The sequence below is a fragment of the Chroicocephalus ridibundus genome, chromosome 6 (genome assembly GCF_963924245.1).
Source record: "Chroicocephalus ridibundus chromosome 6, bChrRid1.1, whole genome shotgun sequence".
NCBI lineage: Eukaryota > Metazoa > Chordata > Aves > Charadriiformes > Laridae > Chroicocephalus > Chroicocephalus ridibundus.
This window is the reverse complement of record NC_086289.1, coordinates 50,607,693-50,625,715: the sequence shown is the minus strand read 5'-3', so window position 1 is coordinate 50,625,715 and position 18,023 is coordinate 50,607,693. Positions and strand designations below refer to the sequence as shown.

At 38.6% G+C, this 18,023-nt stretch overlaps 1 protein-coding gene across 1 annotated transcript in view; it reads left to right on the top strand.

The window, feature by feature from the left end:
* The window catches only part of COL4A3 (collagen type IV alpha 3 chain), a 65,998-nt gene that overhangs the window by 14,806 nt on the left and 33,169 nt on the right, over nt 1–18,023 (top strand). Inside the window, exons 3-16 of the mRNA XM_063339015.1 lie at nt 2,183–2,272; nt 3,995–4,039; nt 4,527–4,571; nt 4,867–4,929; nt 7,295–7,348; nt 8,173–8,199; nt 8,799–8,876; nt 9,903–9,965; nt 10,462–10,497; nt 10,613–10,654; nt 12,038–12,115; nt 14,232–14,294; nt 14,564–14,620; nt 16,658–16,702. Of these exons, the coding sequence (XP_063195085.1) occupies nt 2,183–2,272; nt 3,995–4,039; nt 4,527–4,571; nt 4,867–4,929; nt 7,295–7,348; nt 8,173–8,199; nt 8,799–8,876; nt 9,903–9,965; nt 10,462–10,497; nt 10,613–10,654; nt 12,038–12,115; nt 14,232–14,294; nt 14,564–14,620; nt 16,658–16,702 (786 nt within the window). The remainder of the gene's footprint in view (nt 1–2,182; nt 2,273–3,994; nt 4,040–4,526; nt 4,572–4,866; nt 4,930–7,294; nt 7,349–8,172; nt 8,200–8,798; nt 8,877–9,902; nt 9,966–10,461; nt 10,498–10,612; nt 10,655–12,037; nt 12,116–14,231; nt 14,295–14,563; nt 14,621–16,657; nt 16,703–18,023) is intronic.

The window sequence follows — 18,023 nt, the reverse complement described above, 5'->3', positions numbered from 1 at the left end:
CAGATAAATCTCCTGCAGACCGACACAGGGGATGAGTTTCTGGGTCCTAATCGTGAATGCCTTGCCAGTAGTGAGGGAACAGCATCAAATCCATCAAAAGTAACAGAGCCGCAGCTCTGGCTGTTGCCAGTAGTAGCTTGGCAGAGGCTCGGAGTGGCTTTTATACAAACCTGAATTACGCAAATGCCAAAAATTCTTTCAAACTCCTGTTTGTAGTTGAAAAAACAACTGATTCACAAATGAAAGGGGCATTATTAAAGAAGTCATGGTTGTAATCCAGGCTAACTGTGGACACAGTGATTGCCATACAAAACCTTATCAGCAGATTCCAGATGTCTATACAGAGTTACGGTTGTGATCAGTCCTACTGATCAACATATCTGATTGGTAAAGAATTACTCACAACTTTCCTTCTGTACCTTTATTACCAAGAAAAAGCGTCATATTGCATCACAGTAAACACTGCTAGTCTTGCCTTTAGGAAGCTTCATTTCAACGGTGGAGAAAAGTTCTCTCAAAATATATATGCTCGTTATTAAAACATGTTTTCATGAGTGGGAAAGGAGAATTCTTATGTCTTTAGTAAAATCTCGGTGCTTATTTTTCATGTTTTTAGTTGCGCTAAGCTGACTTTGTCCTAACCAGTAAACTTGAGAGCAGTTGAAAAATTAGAAAAAAATAAGCTGCCCGCTAAAAGGGAAATATTAATAAGAATGAACGCACGCAACTTGTCTTGTAACAGTTCCATGTTAAGGCAACTAAACAATTGGTAGCTAAGAGTTAATGATTGTTTACACAGATGAAGGACTTCGGTCGTTTTTCCGTAAATCAGTACTACACTCCCTCCAGTGGCACGTCTTGGTATAGCATTATCCTTTTTTGCCTTTCTTTGGACGCTCGTGGATGAAATAAATGATTTGTTATAAAACGCTATGCCGGCTTATGATAGAGATCTCACAGACACTTCATAATGCAATTCTTGTTTGGATTTATGTTAAAATATTCTGGGATTATTTTCTATCTTTTAATATTATTTTTTTTAAATTCAGAACCTATTTAAAATCTGGTAAATTTGTGGGATTTTGAGGGGCAAGAATTGGTGGAGGGACAAGCCAAGGTATTTTGACTTCCCCAAGACTTCTTTTGGGTCCTATCTTGTACATTGAATAATAAGATACCATAAATTCTGTACAGCAGAATTCCAAATGCTTTTTTGTGTAACTCTCCCCTGGTAAAGCAATCAGAAAATTGAGAGAATCGATAACCCCATCTTCTCTCTCCCAAGTCATGGTGTGATGTAAAAGGTCTTGAACAGGCAGCTCTTCACTGATGTAAAATTGAACATGCTAAATTGCTGCTATCTAAAGAGCTGAAACACCTTTTCTGTTCTAGGCTTGTTCAAGTTTCTAGGCTTGAAGCACTTTATTTTAACTAAGATAAGAATTGCATCTTCATTATATTTAAATAAAAAACTGAAAACTCCCCTTCCACTGTAACTTAGCCTCCTATATTCTATTTGTGTAGCTTTAATCTTCTCTGTTTCCTTTACCAAAACTGGTTTGGTTATTTCAACTTGACCTTAAAAAACACATGAAAAAGTAATGGGGTGTCTTAATCTCTGAAGCTCAGAACAATTCTAAAAAGTTATTGCTTAAAGCAAACTTCTTTTATTCTATCTGAATGGTTTTGTTGCAGTTGACTCACGCTGTTTCTTTGCATGGGTTGCATGAAGAGAGGTATTGATGATTTGGAACTGACCTTGCTGTATAGCAGCAGCCAGCTGCCATTAAGTTTGCCAACTGCAAATCAGGGCTGCTATAGTGGATTTGGATTTGTTTTGCTTGTAGGGACTAAACATGATATAGAAATATTAACAAGGAATATGTATAAGCTTTCTTAAACTTTTCATGCTGCCAATTAACTTCAGTACTCTGTAAAATCTTGAGTACTGTTGTCTTCTGATATCTTCAGCCATACTTATGAGTGTCTTCCTCCAGTGGCCTAGACAGCACATAGGCTGGGCCACAAAAACAGGTCAGTATGGGCAAGGGTAATTTATCTACCACAGTAGCAAACAGATTTGTAGGTAAGAGGTACTGAAAGTAATGAGTGCCTTAGAAATAAGATACCAAAAGGAGAATTCATGGATATTTTAAGAACTTCATTCTTTTAATGTTTACAGGGTGAAAAAGGCTTTCCTGGTGCTCCAGGTCCACCTGGTCTTAGAGGCTTTCCTGGTCCAGAAGGGCCTCCAGGACCACAGGGACCAAAGGTAGGTGTGTATATGAGACAGAAAGACACACACAGAGAAACTACCGTGCTTGACTGTGAAAGTGAGCTATGACTGGGTAGCGCATTCTGCTTTAGAAAACCAAACCAAAGCAAAACCTGTTTCAGAGTCATGTATTTGGTGAGGGAAGTTGTGTGCTCACCAGCTGCAGTGGTCATTTTTGACTGAGTTGAAATAGCTGATATGAACATGGACTTTTGTTGTCAGTTGTTCAGTGGCCAGTGCTAAAGCACCTGGACTGAACTGCCAGAGGCAATGAACATGGGTCTAAATAGATCTTAGTAGCATAACCTCAATTTTGTCTTAGCAATATACTTTGACATCTATTGATGGAAAGAGAGGAAATAAGCTATTACGAATATGGCAAACAGATTTAAGAAAATGTGAAGGGAAAGATCATTTTTAAGATAAATTTTCATTGGTTTAGGAAATACTCAGTTGCCTGCAGTATGGAGAGAGTGACTTCGGTGACTTGGGCTTTCTTTCTTTCCTGTGTACCTAAACTGAGGCCGAATATGAATTTTCAGTGACTCCTGCACGAGCAGAAAAAACAAATTGCTCATTAAAAAACATTTTATTTATATTTGTCTTAAGGAACAGCATTCCTGCTGTCACCGATAAATTGACTCTGGTGAATAAATCATTTGTGTGTAGATATGGCCTGAACTCAGCCGCAGTATAAATAAGGAAGGTACTGCCACAATCACATTATGCCTAGGACCTGCACTAAAGTGTCTCCAGCACTGATCTATACCTTTAAACAAATGTCTTTTATAGTTTTAATTTGTTTGAGTATTGTTGCATTATTCTGTTCTGTCTCATTTTTACAATACTTTATGGAACTGATGCTCATGGTGGATCTCTTACATGTTGATGAGCTGTTTATTTGAACTCATTGAAAAGTGTTTAGTAGAGCATTTCCCTTTTAATAAGTGATAATAACTTCTGCAAGAATAACAAAAAATAAGGATAATTTATCTAGCAAGAACATCTCAGTTAGCCTGAGTGCCATCTATTGTAGTGTATTCCAGTTAGTTTTTCCTATTCAATGCCTGTTCCTTATCTTAAATGAAATGTTGCCCAGGATTTTAGAAGCTATGCAGTTCTGTACATTCCCCATTTCCTTTCTGGGAACAATAAAAGTTTCTTATTATCAGTAAAGCTCTAAGTGTCTTGAAACAATTCTAGCAGGTTCTGTCTAGACTGTGCTGTGGCATGCTTTGCTGTCTTTTTTTTGGCCTTGCTTTTCCATCCAGCTTAGCCTCCTTCAACCTGCCCCTGGCTTTCCTTTCCATGCACAAGCCATAGTTTAGGGTGGCTGGTACATGCATATACCTGATCATTACATGGACATCACCCATATGTGGGAGCATTCCAGCTTTTTCCTCACAGGGAAGCACTTCCAGGTCTCACAGCTTGAACAGATCCATAGCAACTGCTTTCTCAACAAACCCTGACTGTTATTTTTTTGACCTATGATGAGATATATCCCCTGTAAACACTGAAAGGGATGGCAAGATGCCACGATTTATGCAAGTTGTATTAAATGCTTGTTTGCTTTAGTGTCTGTAGTAGGCAAATCATGTTTACATAGTTTCATGTGCACATGTTGGTATTACTATTTAAAATATTGCATGTCTTCTTGACATATGTGTGCTTTTTCTCAATTATATTGAAGTATGTTGTTTTCTATTTGTGATCTAGGGTTCTCCAGGGCTTACTGGCTTAGTTGGGCCCAAAGGCATACGAGTAAGTATTTATGTTTTAAACAAACTTGTGTGTATTAAATATCATTAAATGCAAGCCTGGTTCAATAATTTGTGAAAAATAAAACCAAAACATTATATATGATTTTAAAGTATTTTTAAAATGTATGACCTGGACTATGCACATGCATTATCTGGTTTTTAGAACTTTTGCCTTTTTTGCTACACTCTATGTATAGGGTTCATGCTGTATGTATTTAGTGTTGGGGTGTGCTATGAAAAAGTCAGACTAGAATTCCATGAAGAGTTATTTTATTGAGTTTTTTTCTGCATGCAAAAGGAGTCTATGTTAACAGTGCATAAGCTACCATTATACTTGGTTCAAAGTCAGAAGGGTTAGAGGAAATAGTGATCTTTTGATACAATCATACTTGCATTCATTTGTCTTATGAATGTGATCAAAAGAAAAACTGCATCACGAGCGTTTGCTTAATATTTGTAATATTATTCCTCTGTTTTTATACCATTAGGGACTCCCAGGACTACCTGGATTTTCAGGTCCCCCAGGCCTTCCAGTAAGTAAAAATGACGCTGATTTAACCATTTATCTCTTACTACAGTCTTCCATACACAATTATCCTCAGCCAAATGTGCTCACGCTAGTCTCAACGTCAGCATTGTCTCTGTCAATTAGCTTAGAGATAAAAATCTTAGCATCAGCAATTCTTACTCATTGTAATGATTTAAGAACACATTGTAATCTGTCAAGTCTTGTGAAACACTGCTCCAACATAAACTCTTTCAGTGTTGCTGCAGGGTAATATGAATGTGCAAAAACAAAGCTTGTGTCAATATTGCACTTCTTTTTAGGGTGAACCGGGAACTGTTGGTCCTCCTGGGCGCTCGGGTGTTCCAGGATGCAACGGCACAAAGGTACAAACCAAACGGAATGTTACAGAGATTGTGTTTGGCTATGCTTAGGAATGGCCAAAAAGCATTCTGGTATTCCCCCCGATATACAGTAACTTTTATTTGTTGTGTTTTGTGACTTTATCAACTACAAAAAATTTGAATCGCAAAGCTAGAGAAAGGAAAAGTGCTGCCTTTTTGTTTAAGATAGATAGTTAAATAATACATGCTAATGACCTTTGCTAAAAAGTTAAGACCAATGTTTAATATTTTGACGGATAAAACTTTTTTCATTAAATCCAGGAGACCTAACTAGTTTTGTTCAGCCTGTCCTTCGGTTGAAATAGAAGAGATAGATAGTTAATTAATTTTATTTTACCAGTATCTACCTTGCAGTTGACAATCCATAAGTCCTGAAATCAATTAAAAGAAAAGGCTTACTGTAAGTCACAGGTTTACTAGTTTTCCTTTGCTCTATGAACAAATGCTTCCAGCATTCTGAAAGAGGGAGTCAGAAGAAAGCCTGCTACAGAAAATCATACATTTCTAGTAAAACAGTGAACTGATCTGACATAGGTAATAAAACCTGGTGTCTGGAATGGAAGTCAAGACCCATACGGTGTGGCTGTGCCCCTTTTAGCAAATAAAAAAAAGACGACTTCCCTTGGGTTGAGGAGGAGCGAGTGAGGGACCAATTAGATCATCTAGATATTCACAAGTCCATGGGCCCTGATGGGATGCACCCGAGAGTGCTGAGGGAGCTGGCGGAAGTCATTGCTGGGCCGCTCTCCATCATCTTTGAAAAGTCCTGGAGAACAGGCGAGGTGCCTGCGGACTGGAGGAAAGCCAATGTCACTCCAGTCTTCAAGAAAGGCAAGAAGGAGGAGCCGGGGAACTACAGGCCGGTCAGCCTCACCTCCATCCCTGGAAAGATGATGGAACAGCTCGTTCTGGGTGTCATCTCAAGGCGCGTGGAGGAAAGGAAAGCTATCAGAAGTACTCAGCATGGATTCACCAGGGGGAAATCATGTCTGACTAACCTGATAGCCTTCTACGATGGCATGACTAGATGGATAGATGAGGGGAGGGCGGTAGATGTGGTCTACCTTGACTTAAGCAAGGCGTTTGACACGGTCTCCCACAGCATCCTCATAGGGAAGCTTAGGAAGTGTGGGTTAGATGAATGGACAGTGGGGTGGATAGAAAACTGGTTGAAAGATAGAGCTCAGAGGGTTGTGATTAGGGGCACAGAGTCTAGTTGGAGACCAGTGACGAGTGGTGTTCCCCAGGGGTCAGTACTGGGTCCAGTCCTGTTCAACATATTCATCAATGACCTGGATGAGGGGATAGAGTGCACCCTCAGCAAGTTTGCTGATGACACAAAGCTGGGTGGGGTGGCTGACACACCGGAAGGCTGTGCCGCCATACAGAGAGACCTGGACAGGTTGGAGATCTGGGCAGAGAGAAACCTTATGAAGTTCAACAAGGGCAAGTGTAGGGTGCTGCACCTGGGGAGGAACAACCCCATGCACCAGTACAGGTTGGGTGCTGACTTGCTGGAGAGCAGCTCTGTGGAAAGAGACCTGGGAGTCCTGGTGGACAACAGGATGACCATGAGTCAGCAATGTGCCCTTGTGGCCAAGAAGGCCAATGGCATCCTGGGGTGCATCAAGAGGAGCGTGGCCAGCAGGTCAAGGGAGGTCATCCTCCCCCTCTACTCTGCCTTGGTGAGACCGCACCTGGAGTACTGTGTCCAGTTCTGGGCTCCCCGGTTCAAGAGGGACAGGGAACTGCTGGAAAGGGTGCAGCGGAGGGCTACGAGGATGATTAGGGGACTGGAACACCTCTCTTATGAGGAAAGGCTGAGGGATTTGGGTCTCTTCAGTCTGGAAAAAAGACGTCTGAGGGGTGACCTTATCAACGCTTATAAATACTTAAAGGGTGGGTGTCAGGACGATGGGGCGAGGCTCTTTTCAGTGGTGCCCGGGGACAGGACAAGAGGCAATGGGCACAAACTGGAACATAGGAAGTTCCACCTAAACATGAGGAGGAACTTCTTTACCCTGAGGGTGGCAGAGCACTGGAACAGGCTGCCCAGAGAGGTGGTGGAGTCTCCAACTCTGGAGACATTCAAAACCCACCTGGACGTGTTCCTGTGTAACCTGCTCTAGGTGACCCTGCTCTGGCAGGGGGGTTGGACTAGATGATCTCCAGAGGTCCCTTCCAACCCTATGATTCTATGATTCTATGATTCTATGAAATATGGTGGTAATGCAACTCACAATTTTAGTATGATAACATAAAAAACTTCTTTTCTAATCACATTTGCTAAAATCAGACCAAATAATAAAAAATAATATGCATTAACAGTCACTCTTACTACTTCCAGGGCGATCAAGGTTTTCCAGGTCCTCCAGGTAGAAGAGGTGCTCCAGGCATTCCAGTAGGTGTCTGAATTTCATGATTGTGTACATTTCTACCTCATAAAGCCATTCACTGGAGGAGTGTAGAGCCTCACATTAGCTGGTATTGACAACAGTTGAAATATATAGGTATCCCCATTTTATTAATATGAAAACTGTGTGGTAAAGAAACCAAAGTTAAAAGTAACATTTTATTGGCTGCACGTTGGGCCTCAACTTCTTAGTTAATGAGCGCGTGCAAATTCACTGACTGGTGTTAACTCTTTAGTGTCTCAAGGGATACTAATGAAAATTTGCCACTGACATCTCTAAAGGGGTCCGGTATATATTTAACAGATTGCAGTTTCAGTTTATGCCTAAATATCTTGGAGGATATGGCCTAATTAAGTCGATAAGAACCAGGAATTAAACCCAGAACTTCTTATTGTGGCTGCATTGCTTTAACCTTAGGATTTGGGTTTTCTCTGTTGAAATGTGTTTTTAAAAGTAATTTCTAAACACATGGAAAAGGAATGCTATCTATTAAGTTCCAGTGGCTTCAAATCTAATAACTTCTAAACATGATCTTTACTTTACTAGTTTTCCTGATTTTATTTATTAAGGTCAGGCTTCAAAACTGTTTTGCCTTCACTTGTAGAGTTGTGAGACTGGACTACTTTTTAACAATATTCCCTTTCTTCTTAAATTGAAGTCTGGCATAGTAAACATGTACCTGGCGATACACCATGTCCATGAAAATAAATTGCTTCAAGAGCACTGAGCTTAGAGAATGTTTAGAATGTGTCCTTTCACCATGGTCTCTCTTACTTTTCTGTTTTAATAATATGCTTGTTCTTCTCCCTAGGGTATTCCTGGCATCAAAGGAGAGAAGGTCAGTTATTTACACCATATTATGTGAAATGTTTATTGGTGATCAACAGTTTGTGTGTATGTTCACTGCTGGTAAAGAGTTCTTAAGGTCTTAATTCATGGGAAACGGAAGGTTTACTTTCCAGAAGAAGCAACTACAAACTTTGCTGCTTCGTCTGAACTAGACGTATTCACTCCAGATTACAAAACAGTTTTTTCCCCTTTAACTAGTTATTGCATGTAATGAATTTAACTCTCAAGCACACAAAGAACTAAGCCCCATCCCCAAACAGCATATGAATTCATATGGAAATCTGTAGATGCACTAAAGAGTATTTTAAAGGGATAAAAAGTACCAAAAAAATTTGAACGTTGGGACTGTGGGTAAGTAACATAGGTATGTCAGAAATGAAGACTGCTCCTAACAGAGAACTGGAATGCCTGAAAAGGGTATATTCTGCTTAATAAAATCTTTTTTAAACATAGAACTATCCATAGAGGATAGTTGACATCATTATGCAATTCTGATGTTGTTTATTTCCTTGCAAACTCTATTAGATTTGTTCCACTACAGACTTCTACAACGTAACTTTTTATCTTCCTTTTTATGTGATTGTCCAGGGGTGCCCTGCAGAGGTATATAACCAAGGGTATGGTGCAAAAGGTGATCCTGGATTACCAGGAATGCCTGGACTTCAGGTAATTCAGAATTAATTCAGAATATGAGATAGATACATACATACATACATACATATATATATATATATATAAAAACCACATTATATATAATGTGTGAGTGTATGTATATAAAATATTTTCATGTATTATATTTTTTATATAGATATAGTATTTTTTACAATTATCTCACTCATTTGCAAGCCAGAAAATAATTCTGTCTTTAAAAAATTATTAACTTTATATAATCTGATTAATACAATATATTCAGAGTCTTTCTTCTGACTTTACAAAACAGAGTACTCCAAGACAATAGTAATTAATTTTGCCATCAGAACCAATATTGTCCATTATGTGTTAGTAAAGTGAGATAGGGAAATCAGGTTGCAGACGAACAACAATACTTTAGAAATGGAGAAAAACTGGTCATAGATTTAGGGGTTTACCTCTACATATAGAATAGAATAGTTTGGTTGGAAGGGACCTGTCCAACTGTAAAAATTACCCAGGAATTAAGATTGAACAGATTAGACCAGCTCAACCTCTAGAGGACTAACAAAGGACAGTATGATCCATATTTTAAAAATGGAGATTAATAAGAGAAGCCAGAGCAGACATTTCTTTTGACTGTTACAATAAATGGAGGACATCAAATTAAAAGTAAAATCAAAATCTTTATTTTTCCATTTCTTTGAAAATGAAGTTTTAAGGTATAGAATTTATTGCATAGAATATTCAAAAGAATAAAGGCTTATGAGGGCTAGCAATAGGACTATAAGGATTATGAGAATGTCCACAGATAAACAGGACATATATCCTCACTTGAGTAGTTTAATTTTACAGAAGATATGTTTTCCTCATGTTTCAAAACATACGCCAACCAATGAAGCAGTGAGAAGGAATTATACTTCTGTGTAATCCTGGCACATGAAAAGGAAATCCAGAGAAAGTGCTGCTCCTCTGTTTGTTATTCATTTCATTGAACTTAGTGTTGTGGTTTGCTCATAATCTTGCCAGGAGATTTATTCCTGTTCCTTTTTTAATATGCAGGGTGCCCAGGGTGCTCAAGGATATCCGGGAGAACTTGGACCACAGGGCCCTCCAGGACCTTCAGTGAGTATGAACTTATGTCTCACTTGTTACTTTAACCTTTGATTTTCCCAGAAACCTATGGAATTACACAAACGCAATTACCTGCCCCTCCCAGACTTGACTGAGATCTAGAGGCACGTGTATGCAAAATCCATATCCTTCTACACACATCTGATTATTTTTTTTAAGTTTCTTATTTTCATGCATGATAATTTCCATGTTTTCAGAAGCATCCTTGTCCATGCAGGCATAACTTTCAATTTTCAAATAATTACCCATAAATTCACTTTAAATACTAATGTGTATAACAGTAAGAGAGATGTGTGCTTGCAACTACACTGTATAAGCATTCTGTCACCCACTCACAACAAACTGTGGTTGTAAAGGTAGAGGAAAGAATAAAAATAGTGATATAACTCACATGAAAATTGGGTACTTCAAAACACCTACGTTGGTGCTGAAGATTGTAATGTTTTAAATTAAGGAAAGTTTTGGGTTTTTTTTTCCTTTTTTATAGGGCATGCCAGGAAAAGCGGGACCTCCTGGACCTAAGGTAGTCTCAGATTGGTAATAAAAATGAAAACTTCCTATTACGTGTAACATCAATTAACTCATTTTATAGGTGCTTTTAAAATAATAAAAAATAATATTTGGGGATTTTTTTACAGGGTCTTATGGGACTGAAAGTAATAGGAACCAAAGGAAGGAAGGTAATTGTATAAAATGCTTAAAACATTTTTTAAGTTTTATTTCTGTTTTCTGCTTTTTGTGATATACTGTGGTGAAATGTGTGGAAGTCTTAAGTCTTTTCTTGGAAAAAGGAAACCTGGCAATTAATATCTAAGGACAAACTGTTATCATGTAAGAGTCAATAATATAAACTTCCTGATAGAATGGTAGAAACCTAAGAGGAGCCAGTAGTTAATATTTACTAACACATAGCATTAAAGTCCTTTATATATCACTTTCACAGCGTTTCTAAACGCTTATCTAAGCATGTAAACATTGGTAAATATATAGCACCTGTAGACTCACAGCTTCTTATGGCTAACAACTTTTCAGTGTCAGCCTTTATGATGCCAGAAAACCTCACAGATTTTGAATAAAAATTGGATGACTTGTCATCCATGTTCTTACTTTGTATCCTATATAACTGACATCAAGCTAGAAATGACTACAAATCCATATGTGGGAGGACCCATGTAGTGAGTCTGAATGTCCTTACAGGATGCTTTCAACAGCTTGGGGCATCTCACAGTTAGGCTAACCTGCACAGATTCGGCTGTGAACTGAAACAGCACTATCTCACAGTGGGACTGGTTTTAACTTTGTAATTGCCACCAGGAACGTGCTAAAAGTTTCCTGGGAAAATTTCTGTAAATAAAACTGATTATTCATTAACATTAGCTCAGGTGACCATGGAGCATCTTGCTTCCAGATGATAGAGTGATGCATTTTTTGCTGTTAGACTGTTAGAGTGCACACAAAGGCATTCCACTGGCTTAAAATCACTGGAAATTATGGATGTTGTTTTGTTTACCTCCACAGGAAGGATCACATTTAGGACTTTCCCTGTTCTAAAAGATCCTTAATGAAAAAGTGTACTGCAATATTAATGTTTTTGGTTAAGAACGCATGAAAGCTAATTTTATCTGTCAGCACTATGTTACAATCATCTCCCTGTAATACACAGATTGCAGTTTTGAGGATGTCACCAAAGGCAGGGCATGTATTTTATTGATTGACTTAATCTAATTGAGAGAAAAATTATAATCAAGGCGATATTTTTATTTGATTTAGAGTTAAAATGGTTGTATAACTTTTAAATAAATAGTATTAAAAATTTAAGCTAGATGCTTTAACAGAAATCAGCATATGCATTTTTATATCTCAGCTGAGAGAAGGTGGTCATAGTAGTCTTAAGTCTTCCATATGCCTTTTTTATTGGAAGATAAATAGCAAGCAAAGAGAAATGTTAACTGTATTAACAGCTAAGTGTAATGACAGACACGATGTCAAAAGTATAGCAATAGTAATTTGAAATAATAAAAAAGACTGCTTGTAATTGCTCTGTTTTTCTTTTTTCTGTCAAGGGTGACACTGGGTTAACTGGACCCCCTGGACCACCAGGAACCGTTATTGTGACATTAAGTGGACCAGACAACATGACGGTAGTAAAATTGTTAAACATCACATTCAGATTAGCGATTTTACTACGTTGTAATTTGAGAGGACATTTTCGTCCTCATTGTGCCCATAACTTTTCCTTTTACCCGTCCTAACATAGAATCATAGAATGTTTTGGGTTGGGGGGGACCTTTAAAGGCCATCTAGTCCAACCCCCCTGCAGTCAGCAGGGACATCTGCAACTAGATCAGGTTGCTCAGAGCCTCATCCAGCCTGGCCTTGAATGTCTCCAGGGATGGGGCCTCCACCACCTCTCTGGGCAACCTGTCCCAGTGTCTCACCACCCTCATTGTAAAGAACTTCTTCCTAATGTCTAATCTAAACCTACCCTGCTCTAGTTTAAAACCATTGCCCCTTGTCCTATCGCTACATGCCCTTGCAAACAGCCCCTCCCCAGCTTTCTTGTAGGCCCCCTTTAGGTGCTGGAAGGCTGCTGTAAGGTTTCCTCAGAGCCTTCTCTTCTCCAGGCTCAACAACTCCAGCTCCCTCAGCCTTTCCTCATAGCAGAGGTGCTCCAGCCCTTTGTTCATCTTCATGGCCCTCCTCTGGGCCCGTTCCAACAGGTCCATGTCCTTCTTGTGCCGAGGGCTCCAGAGCTGGACGCAGTACTCCAGGTGGGGTCTCACGAGAGCAGAGCAGAGGGGGAGAATCACCTCTCTGGGTCTGCTGGCCACACTTCTTTTGATGCAGCCCCCTACTTCTGGGCTGCAAGTGCATGCATCAAACACTTCTCAGACTTGTTTAGTTAGATACTAAGCTCTTCTTAGAGTGTGTCTGTACAGCGAGCTCAGCTGAGGCCTGTGTATTCACGTGCACATCTGCACAATGCCAGTGGAATGCTAAATGCTTATTAGTAATCCACCTGCTGTGGATCTCTCAGTACATGAAAAGTAAATCACTTTTAGCTTCACCAAATCAACATGGATTTTCTGAATGGGTATTAAAGCCACAGCTGTGGCCCTGTCAGGGTCAAGTGCCAGGCCACCCCTGGGCCTTGTCACTGAAAATATCAGGACTGAGCTACCAGAGTTTCACAAAAGCTTGCAACACATTCATGTACATTTCATGGTTTATTTTCTCATTGTTTTTACTGGAACCCTAGTAATCATGGAAAGTTTTGGAAAAACAATGAGTACTGGAGAAACGAAAGACTCTGGTTCAGCTTCATGTTAAGTATTGCTTTCTGAATTAAAATTCTTGCACTTTGTCCATATATAGAACTTAAGCAGCAGTAGTTGATACACAGTTCTAAGTCTTCACGTATTAACAGAACAAGACTGTGACTGTTTTCCTTATTTAATTTGTATCTAATCCATGGAATTATCAAAACTCTCTCTTTATGTGCTAAGGTAAAAAGTGAATTTTACATCAAGACTGTATTGAGGAGGGAAGAGAAAGATTGCAGAAGCAAGGTTCAGCTTTCAGGCACAGCAGCTGCTCTTCCCTGTTTAAATCAAATGTGGATGACCTGGAACACTTCCCAGTCACAGCTGTGGCAGTGTGTCATAGGGGAATGGCGATTTTTCAGAGACATTGGGCATTAAGGTTTAAAACCCTCTCAAAGTTCCTTAAATAAATAGTTTGGGGCATGTGTCTAACCAGGTAATAATTAGGCAGTCCATAAACTTTGTCTTTACAATGACATTAGGATGTGTCCCAATACATAATAGTACTGCACAGAAGGGTAATCTAATCTTGAGCCCACAGAGGCATGGATTGCATGGGTAGCCACTGCATTTACTGTACCTCCATTACCATGGAAGTAACTGTAGCTCCAGTGAAACAACTAAGGTTTATTTGTTTTTTTCTTGTGATTTTTTTGCCGTTTCTGGGGATATTTACTCCAGTCCCCTTGCACGCAATCACAGGTAGGTCATTTTGAACTCGCTATGTTCAGAGCCAGTTTCTTTTTCAAACATCATAGACTTAGGCAGAAGTGCTGATAGGAAGTTTCTGTTTCTTAGTCATTTAAGTAGAACCATTCTGCTTAAAGAAGCTTGCTGGTAACGTAAGGATTTCCTATTTGTAAAGCTTTGAGTGTTACGGCAAGCACAGAAAAATTCAAGAGACCATATTAAATTTTGCTTTTCTGTGTAATAGGACTTGAAAGGAGAGAAAGGAGAAAAAGGATCAAGAGGACTTCCAGGACCAGTGGGGTTTACAGTAAGTGACCAGAAATAAATCCTTTAAATCCAGATGTTCAGGCAGCACCACCTAGTAAATGCTACTCTTTAGAGTCCAGTATTTACAGTACTTATTCTAACTTTTAATGAATAGAACTAAAGAATACAATAGAATACCTATTAGTAGCATTCTAACTGTACTTTATTTTTATGCTTTTCTTTAAAAGATAACAAAATCATAAAAAATATATTTAAATTAGAAAATGTGAGTCTTAAAAGATGTGTATCTTGAGGGTGGTTTTGTTACAGGGGCCAGATGGTGATTCTCAAAGTGAAAAGGGTGACCGAGGAGAACCCGGAGCACAGGTAAGTGCAAACAATTGAATACACGTATGTTAGTCTTGTCTTAAAAGCAGTTTTGCACTAGTGTTGCTCTCCTGTTTTTGTTTCAATGCCACTCAGAGTGAATTTTCTTAGATTCAAAAGCTCTTTCATCCAGTAAACCACACTAGAGAGCTGAAAGTTAAATAGGCTCACATACCATAGGCTCACATACCATAAGTACATGAAGTAGGGGTCAGTTGATGGTGGATGCACTTCTCTCTGTTTTGCTGTAAAGGTTCTACTGTTGAAACTTAGTTAAAAAAAAAAGTGCTCTTCTGAACACATACGGGCTTTAGAGTGCCAGTGTCTATGTAGAAGAGAATTAAAAACATTGGCTTTACTTAAGGCAGCAGACTTAAATTAGTATGCTCAACCAGCAGGTATGTGGAGACATGAATAAAGTTGTCATAAGAGAGTTATTCTGTTAACAGGATAATATGAGAAAAAAATGATATGTTTATTTTAAAAACCATACACATTAAAATATAATTTACTTGAGTATATCTACATTTTGAAGATAATTAAATAAAAAGTTAGGACTTTGCATTGAAATGGCTTCCAAATAAAAACTAATCAATGAAAGATGCATGTTCTCAGTAACTAAAACTGTTTGAATTCATAACAGTTTACCTATATGTAATCAGGGGGAAAAAAAATCAAAACGTTCTGTGACAATTGCTGAACAAAATATTTTGATTCCAAACACATTTTGAAAGCAATATTAAGAAAAATAATTTTCAAATTAAATATTTAATTCAGTACAACCATATGTCTTTGGAAACTTTCCCCATACTTCTTGTGGTTGCAATAAATTTTCTTCAACAAGGAAAGGCAGCAAGACAAGACCAGTACTACCTGGAGACTTCTCTTTCGTCAGTTGTATGGTGCATAATGATGATGCTATATAGCAACTTGAATGTTATTTTTATTATTCCTATACATTATGAAAACTTTAATTTCTGTTTGAGTCACTGGTGTAAAGTACTAAAAGTTCTTGATATCCAATGTGTGTTACTCTTCCTCTCTCTTCTGTGTTTCTTCCATATTATGTCTTCTGTTTGCAAAAGCCCTGTCCTGCCATGCAGAATTTTTTAGAACTCTTCTTAATTGACCTCTCCCTCCCTTCTTTGTCGAGGAAGTAGTAGAGCACCCTTGATTTTCTGCCTCTTGACCTTGAAGAATGCTAAGGAATTACAATTTGTGTTAAGACATTGACTGCCTGTGTATTCTAAAATGAAAACAAAATGTTTCCTTTTGCTATTGGAATTGTATCGGTGATCACAAAATATCAAATTTCATTTTGTTCTGTTTCTCTTATCATTTTCGTCCCTTCTCTTCCTTCCCTTTGTCTTCTTTTTTTGGTGTTATGAATTGCTTAATGTGTATTTTTGCCACAGTAGATACCAAGACCCCATCAGAAAGCTTCCCACTGTGCTGTGCACCATAGAAAACAGCAGATACCTCTGGCACACTGCCTCCTTCTATTTTCACTTCTCCATTTATTGCCCTACTTCCAATACCTTTGAAGTGCCCTCCCTGTTCTTTTTCATGAAATGATTTCACTTTAAGTCATCTCTTAACCCCATTTTGTGTAAGAGAAAAGTTTCCCTTCGGTATCTTTCCATGCTCACCATTAGAAGGGCTGCTAGCTGCTGTATTGTTTTATTGTTTTGTCATTTATCTTGCTTCTGCAAGGACCTGATTTTGCACCAAGCTTTCTGCACTTGTCTGGCACTTTGTGCTGGTGAAGTGTCTGCCTCAACTAATCCTCCACAGGAGGAGGAATGTCCAGGGAATATCTTACTCCCTGTTTTGTAGAGGTTTATGAACACTAGTTATGATTAGAAACAATTAACATTGGAAAAATAGCCTTAATGGCTTTTCAAAATTTATAAAGACCTAAAATACAGTTATATGCACAGTATTTAGTTGTTATGCTCTTTGAATGCAATGACCCCTTTTTTGATAATTTTATTTTATTTTATCAATTTGATTTGATTTTATATTTTTCCTTTGTAGGGTAAACCTGGAAAAGAAGGTGCCCCGGGTCCACCTGGCTTACCGGTAATGAAGGAAGCCTTCTAAACGTCTTCTGAGTAATAGTTGTCTGTTTATCACAGTCATATCTTCCTGTCACCGCTTTTTCTCATTGCAGAATGTGTTTGCAAATGTTAATTTGCATACACTGTGAAACATCCCCGTTCACGCAGCTGTCCTTGGGACATACCATGCAGGAGGGAAAGGCTCAGTTCATAGATGTTGTCTATTCTGTGTAAAATAAAAAGACCTATTGCTTGCTGCTGGCTATCTAATGAGTTTGAGACACGGTTCAAGTTATGCAAAATTAATTCTACTGAGTTTAATTCTAGTTAGTCACACTGAAATTTTTGCAAAAGTGTTATATCTTCACCTCAGCATAAATCAAGAAGTAAAATGAATAATTCTTAATCACTAGAATCAAATAAGTTCTTTTACAAAGAAAAGTTATTGTGAAAGTCACAGCTGCCTTGTCCTGAAACAAGATGACTGATAGATATTAAACTGTCATCTTGTCATCATGTAATTCTTAAAATATGCCATTTTATAACGAAAATGATCTCATTTGTGTACTAAGTTAAAAGCTGAAGTTCAAATGTATTTGGAATACTGTATTCAATTGGTTAAAATAAAATTCTTTTATATTTACTTCAGTTCCACTTTAACGACATCATTAGGGTCACAGTAACCTTACAAATATCAAAATTCTTAGCATCAGAATAGCCCATTTCACATATCTCTTACTAAAACATCATCTTCATTATACCAAAATGACCTTTGCAGACAGTCTAAACACAGGCCAGTCTGACAAAGAACGTGGAATGACAGACCACAAAGCTCTACTACCTCAGCTAACAGAAAGAAGACTTTGTGTCATGACAGACATGTCATTGCTCTGGTCCCATTTCAATTTTACTAACTAGCAGTGCATTCAGCTGCATAAGCCTCCAGGAAGTCCCTTTTCCTTGCATGTATACATTTGCAGAAAGCCTTAGCAGCAGTCTGCGCTATTTTCCCTCCTGGTCTTGCCTTGCTTACAATTCTTGAGATCAGCACCATGCAGACTGACCAAGTTCTGGGAGAGGGAGTTGCTGAATGTGAGTGTCTCACATTGTGTTCAGTTTTTCCCCTTCCAGAAATAGTAGTTGCAGCGGGAGAACAAATCAGAGCCTCCTACACTTTGCTATCCAGAGCAGCTCCACTTTGGAATTGGTGGAATGGGCTGTTATAAAGGCAGGTTTGGATGAGAGACCTGTGGTATTTCCCACAGACATGGAATTCTACCCCAAACTGAGTCTTGCCCTAGGATTTCTTCACCTGAGCAAGTCACACTCACTTGCCATCGCCA